The 7,098-nt window shown below is 32.9% G+C and overlaps 1 protein-coding gene across 6 annotated transcripts; it reads right to left on the bottom strand.

Moving 5' to 3' along the window:
* Window positions 1-461: 461 nt before the first annotated feature.
* LOC131621887 (uncharacterized) lies at window positions 462-6,203 on the bottom strand. 6 transcript variants are annotated; one of them, XM_058892940.1, is made up of 4 exons: window positions 6,074-6,185; window positions 5,007-5,116; window positions 2,699-2,812; window positions 462-1,307 (listed from the first exon to the last, which is right to left on the bottom strand). In XM_058892940.1, exon 4 carries the CDS (start codon window positions 1,303-1,305, stop codon window positions 592-594), a length of 714 nt encoding a protein of 237 aa, XP_058748923.1. In that variant the 5' UTR covers window positions 1,306-1,307; window positions 2,699-2,812; window positions 5,007-5,116; window positions 6,074-6,185; the 3' UTR covers window positions 462-591. The 6 variants fall into 6 exon arrangements, with proteins under 6 accessions (XP_058748923.1, XP_058748924.1, XP_058748927.1 ...); XM_058892941.1 differs by lacking the exon at window positions 5,007-5,116 and having other exon boundaries at window positions 6,074-6,203; XM_058892944.1 differs by lacking the exon at window positions 2,699-2,812 and having other exon boundaries at window positions 6,074-6,189.
* Between the last annotated feature and the right edge of the window lie 895 nt (window positions 6,204-7,098).

Below are 7,098 nucleotides of genomic sequence, written 5' to 3'. Positions count from 1 at the left end.
ATTGAAAATACTAAATACCAAATTTACTAAGCAATAGTTAAGCAGGTCACAACCTCAAACCATTTATACAGGACCTTGGAAGTTGGAGACAATAATGATTCAATTAAGATATTTCGAAAAAAAATACACCAAAATATACCAAAATAGTTAAGCAGGTCACAACCTCAAACCATTTATACAGGACTAGGAATCACATAATTTAATTCGAAAAAAAGTACACCAAAATATAACATTCCAGTGTATGATTCTTAAGAAACAACCAAAAAAAAAAACAGAAAAAAATTATTTGCAACATACATTTCAATAAACTTGACCGGCATGTTGAATGTGCATAAGCAAAACACAAATGGATTCACCAAATAGGAGTGATTCTTATAAAATGTTAACGATGACAACCAACCGAAATTTTTTCTAACTGTGCAAAACATTTTGCAGAACTTTTAAACCAGCTGAGTCAACTATTTTAATGTGGAAGGAACTTAGATATATTGAGCAATAAAGCTAAAAAGAGAACAAAAAAACTACAATAAGTGTTGTATGAGAGTCAAAACTTGGAGAGTCATAAAAAAACAAACTAGTAATCCAGTCATTTCAGAAATCTAACCATTTCTGATAATAGACACATGTTGCTGGAGAGATAGTGCCATCTGGTGAACAAAAGCTCATTCTTTGACAAGAAAAACATGGAATGGAAGTCAAGTCAGCAGTCTTCTTTTCCCCTCTAACTCCTCCTTTGCTTTTGCTCATGTAACAAGTTTTGCCAACAGGAATAGATGAAAATTCCCCAAGTCCAGTACTTATCATCTGCGTGATCTCATCATCCAAAACCAAAGTTTGCAAAATCTCTTCCATTTGTTTTGTTGTGACTTCAGTATTAAAGACTCCAATCCTTTTAATCCACTCCACACATCCATCACATGTGGAAATTTTCTGCATGAAAATGCATTTCAAGCACACATCTTTTAAACTGTTTATATAATCGATATCAAGTTTCCCATCACTATAAAAATGACCACCAGTGATTTCCTCGGAAGGCATAAACTCTTTTGCCATGTAGTGTTTTCTACCTTTGTTTTGAATAGTAGTAACTTCCTTTATCATATTCTTGGCTATAAGTGTCTTCAGGGATTTATTGACCACAGTAGTAGGAAGATTTGTTTCTCTTTTCATGTCACCAGTCCATATCCCTATGTTTTCCCTGCTACGAATGAGGTTAAAGAGTAAACGCTCTTCATCTGTCAACACCGGCTCAGACACCTTTTGTCGTTTCCGTTGAGGCAAACCAGATTCTTGCAAACGATTCATTCCTTACAAGAGAAAATATCAGAGTATAAATTAAAGTGTTAAAAGAATTATAATAGAGAATCATTAAACCTGTCCATCTAAATTTTTTGAGCATGAAAAAGAGGAAATGTGCACAATGTAGTAAAAATAATCATTATTTTAAGCCATCTATGACTGACTATGACAATTCCAAACACATCTAGCAGCAGAATCAAAATTCCAAACACATATCTAGCTTCCACTTCTTTTATCTTGAATGTGGATAAAACAATTAGAAACATTTACAGTATTTTAATTTGCAGCAGTTTAATTTAAATCCATTATATCTTCACCTCAAAATAATATTGACCCCAAGAGGTTTAGATCAGTATCAAGCATTCCATACAATCCTGCCAGAATTCTACATGACCCTTCCCCCACAAAATTCAACAATGAGATTTCCTAATTGGTGACCATATGGGAAAATCATGCACCACACACCAATCCCCAGTCAGTGTTATACTCTTCCCATTGCCTAATATTACATACTAAAAAAAGTTCACAATAAACTTGAATACCCTATGCAAATAAATTTAACCGTAGCAGGTTACAAGCGTTGCAATAATATACAGCTTATGCCTACATTGACTGATGAATAAAGTAAGACATCTCAAAATCCCCCACATCAGAACTCAATGCTACGAGTCAGGTAATAGAGAACAGTGAATTATCAATTGACCTACATAACTAATAGGTTTAAATGTGCAAATACGTCACCTTTTGTTGTTTTAGTTCCTATTACTACACGAGCAACAAAGAGAACTTAAATAAATTTTACACACACATCAGAGAGACCAATTTCTACATGAACAAATTTTGCCCTTATCTCCAAAACTCCAAACACGTATCTAGCTTCCACTTCCCTTATCTTGAATATGAATGCCCAAGCCCAATGCAATCCAAATATAACAAAATATAAAAAATAGCACATGAAAAGTTAAGAATAGAAAAATAGTCTAATAGTCTATAATATAATCAGTCGCATATGGATGGGCATTGCAATTTAGTATCAGACGTTTTCTTTGCATAAGAGAGTCACATCAGATTTTGTCAAAATTAAACAATATACTAACCCTTTCACTTAAAATGTGCATAAATTAGATGAAAACTACACAAAGAAGCAATACATTGATCAATGATGTACATCTATCTTCGCTCAAATATGACCTTACTAAGAATAATCAAAATTTGCCAGTGGACTAAACATAAGAATCATGCACCCTGGTAAACATTTCAGCCAACATCAGTTAATAAATGAATTTTGAGTCGGCACATGGTCGATGGAAGGTGAGATAGCTTACTTGCATAACTAAAAGAAATAAACTCATGGAATTTTTCCCAAAAGATAATAAACAAATTTCACAGATATGCTCACCTGGTCAAATTCACTGACTATATCGAGTCCCACAATACCAAGGTCAAGATCACCGAATAACAATTTTCTTACAATGTCTTTTGACCTCTGGAACCAGATTTCCAAATTGGAAAGCTGCAATTATGAAAAATCACTTGTTATCCTTTAGAAGAGCTAGGAGGAGATGTCACCTCACTCGAGAGAAACAATATTCACTTTAAAGTGTTTAGTGAGTAATATCAACAGTTGATGAACAAATTAGTAGTTGATAATTTTGTATCATGTGCAAGTGGCTAACAAATCATGGATGTGTTGAAATATTAATCTTGATTTTTCTCACATTACTAAGTACTCACTTTATAGGAGTCAAAACCAGTAAACATGTATGAATAATAACATAACGGGTTTCTTCTACCAAAACGGATTCAAATAGCATAACAAGAAGTGGCATTGCAGGCATCAAAAGTGAATCCTAAACTCAGTAACTTAAACTAGCAACTACAAAAATGTGAGTAGCAACATACACACAGAGTTGATTTGTTGAAGTAATGGAGTTCAAAACTAGATTTGCTCATGGATTGATTGTCCACATAACCAATCCACAGCCATTTATAATCCACTTGTTATAACCGGATACTATAACCAATCAATACAATTGGTTTTATTTTCACAAAATCCGTTATAAAACCGGTTACATGCATAACTAGTTCAATAACAAGTTTTAAGTTTTTAAAACCGGTTTGGACACAATGATTCATTTTTGAAAAATGGTTACTAACTTTTTAAAATCGACTACACCAGATTCATAATTTTTTAAACCAATTTTGGATATGGTATTCTTGGATAACTGGTCGTGTATGCTGTGACATTTGGAAACCATTGGTGAGCCATGAGTGTTGTTGTTTAGCTATTCATAGAGTATTGAAAGTGTGATTTTCAAATGGATTACAATCACGATTGCAGTCTCAGTATACGGATATCTTAGCATTATGGCCGCTAGCTACTGCGCCTGCATCAATTTGTAATGGGTGATTTTCTGCAAGATAGACAGTGACACTGACAACAGTTGAAAACCTAGGTTGAAAGCTTCTTGACATAGCTAACAATCAAGTTGAAACAATAGTAAAAGCACATATTTTCTAAAATCAACCAACTACCTACATTCATTATTAATCTAATGCAACAGAAATTATAATTGAGCTTAATTAAATCATCCGAATAAAGGTGATCTTAATGTATACAAAAAAAACATCTAAAAAATCAAAACATGCTACTATCAAGAAATGTAGAAAGAAGAAAAGCAAGCAGAGACACCAATTAAGAACAGCAAGAAGCATTGCGTGAAGACTATGCAAAATCATTTTTCCAGACATAATCGAATATTTGAGCCTGTTAAACAATGTTTTAAAAACCGGACCGGTCATCAAACCGGAGAGGGTACTGGTTCATTGGTTCATCGGTCGAACCACTGGTTCATTGGTCGAACCGACCAAACCGGATAACTCGGTTTAATAAACCTTTAATTATAACAAAACTATATAGGTATAAAACCGGTCGAACTTGGTCATTCAATTTCTAAAAAAATATAACTAGCACTTAAATTTTTGAAAAATATCATATCATAAATTAAATTCAAATTTAAACATAAAGTATCACACATAAAAACATATATTATTATCAACTATTTTTTCCAATTCAGTATTAAAAAACTTCCAGTTTTACTTATTTTTTATATAACATATTATTTAACACTATTCTCACACATATTGATAAGAATAACATAAGAATAATAAAAAAAATTGAAATTCTCTATATACATTTTGTTAACCACATAAAAATTACATACGGAGGTTTTATCACTTTATGAAACGTTGGAAGTCAATATGATGTATCCTTGGCCAAAAACCATCTTTACCTTTTCAAATTCACATGACTCAGTATAGATTTTTTTATGTTTTATATATTTATTCACATGACTCAGTATAGACTTTTTTTATGCTTTATATATTTGAGATACTTGCAAATGATACACTACATCAAAGAGGCATTATTAGCTTGTTAATTCGAAATCAGTTGAGTAAAAATGAAAAAAATATAGTTTTTTTTTTCCTTTCCCTCAATATGTTGACTACACACCCAGAAAAAATCACCCTAAAAGTGAAAATCACTTGAGTACACCCAGAAAAAATCATTTTGCTGGTTCAACAACTTTTATCTTGCCCTAAATTAAACTAACCCTAATTTCAACAATTTTTATCTTGAACTAACCTAATCTTTAACACATCAGAATATAGATCAAAGAAGAATGGAAAAAGAGGGAGTATTGAACCTGAAAAATGACAGTGTTGCAGCGGGAAGCAAGGCGGTGGCGCGGTGGTGGGCGAAGCTTCTGTTTCTTTCACCTAGGTTGAGTGTCTGCTATGTCTTTCTTCTGCGTATCTATTTCCCCTAGGTTGGATTAGAATTGAAACAACAAAACAAGGTTTTTTTTTTTTAATTTCTAAAGCTCAAAACGACATTGTTTTGATTAAAAAATTTTTTTTTTTTAAAATTATGCATTGGAACCGCCGATTTACGGAGACCACCAGTTTTCCGGTTTTTCCCGGTCCAACCCGGTTTTTACCGTTTTTCACTGGTATGACGACATTTCCGATCGAGCTATTGAACCACACCGGTTACTGGTCCGGTTCAACCGGTCCGGCCGGCCGGTCCGGTCCAGTTTTTACAACACTGCTGTTAAAGGATTTTATAACCCTATTATATCAATTAAAAATGCTTTGAATTTTTTGAGCCTTGACTAATGTCTAAAAAAGGATCAAATTATCCTGTTAAGGGCTCAAATTTTTTCACACAACATGGACAGAAAAATGAACACAGCATTAGAGTCTCTGGACATAGTTTATGGAAATGAATATAATTTACAAATGCACATTCAACCTCTGAGCATTTTTCAGACATGTTTACAAAGAATAATCTCATTACTCATCGAAAATTCGGGGTTAAATATACATGTAAGCTACTGAAATTTAAAAAGAAAGCGATAACTTAACAAGGTATGAGAGCAGAGGCGAGACAAACATACACTGTACACAACATAAACGAAGCTTCTAGAAAGGGGATGTCGAACGCGGTATCGGAGGTACAATTTAGGGTTAGCCACTTCTAGTTATTTGATTTCTATCTACTGCACTAGGTTAGTTACAATCAACAAAGCTATTCATAAACCCTAAAATTAATCTGCTAACAAGATATTCATAAAGGATCCATGAGTGACTAATCTATAACAAATTTCAACCATGATTCTCTTTCACTGAATTCTGTTCTCATTCAGATCAACAAAGTTAAACATTGATGATAATCTAAGATATGAGATTTGAGGGGAAGAAAGACACTTACCGATTCGATTCCGGCAAAGAGCCAAGTGGCCAACGGGAACGGCAGACGGCGATGCGGCGCGGCGAAGAGGCAGAAACGGTGATAAGCTGTCTCAATCTCAGACTCAGTCTCCTCTCAACTTACATGCACGGGGTTTCTGCTTTTTTTTAATTTTACTCCCTCCGTTTTTTATTATAAGTCGTTTTGGAAAAATATTTTGTATTTAAATATAAGTCGTTTTACAATTCTAATGAATAATTAATGCTGTTTTTCCTATTATATCCTTAAATATTTATTATTCTCTCTCCTTTCAATTATATAAATTTATCTTCCACATGTTATTAATGAAGGATAATTTTGTAAGAACCTTCATAATTTCTCATTTTCATACAACAATTATTATTTTTCTTAATCTGTGTGAAAAGTCTAAAACGACTTATAATAAAAAACGGAGGGAGTAGTATTTAAAAAAAAATAATGACAAAACACCTCGGTTTGACTTAGAAATAAATCAAGTACGTATTTAACTTTCAATTTTTATAAACGCTATAAATTTTATTGATTCCGGCCCCTTCTGTCTGATTTCTGCTGATTAAATCATTTATTTGGTTTAATAATTAAATTGGATTGGTGATCTCTTTGAGAATTAGTTCTCAGTTAGACATGGCAATAAAATCCATACTCACGGGTACCCACCCGAACCTGTCCCGAAGTTGACGAGAAAAACCCGTTTTGACTGGGTTCGGGTTCGGGTTTGGGTTTTCCCCGATTAGAAAACATGGGAATGGGTCGGGTAATGTGGACACTAGTACCCACCCCGAACTCGTCCCTGAACCCGCCCCGTTTATTTCAATATGTACATTATTATTTATATTTCATAATTTATATTATTAAATATGTGGCTAATGTTTTAATAATTTGATTTGTATTTATTATTTTAAATATTAGAAATATATGTATGAATTTTTTTGAGATTGTTTTATTTTTTTATTTATAACGTAATTTGATTTTTGAAAAAGTAAATATTTTTATTAAAAAAATTGATT

The sequence above is a fragment of the Vicia villosa genome, unplaced genomic scaffold, assembly GCF_029867415.1.
Source record: "Vicia villosa cultivar HV-30 ecotype Madison, WI unplaced genomic scaffold, Vvil1.0 ctg.000011F_1_1, whole genome shotgun sequence".
NCBI lineage: Eukaryota > Viridiplantae > Streptophyta > Magnoliopsida > Fabales > Fabaceae > Vicia > Vicia villosa.
Note: the sequence above shows the minus strand (reverse complement) of the source record. Positions and strands in the feature narration are given on the sequence as shown.

Coding starts and splice junctions, on each gene's coding strand:
- LOC131621887 (XM_058892941.1), bottom strand. CDS start 1,305: ATGAATCGTTTGCAAGAATCTGGTTTGCCTCAACGGAAACGACAAAAG.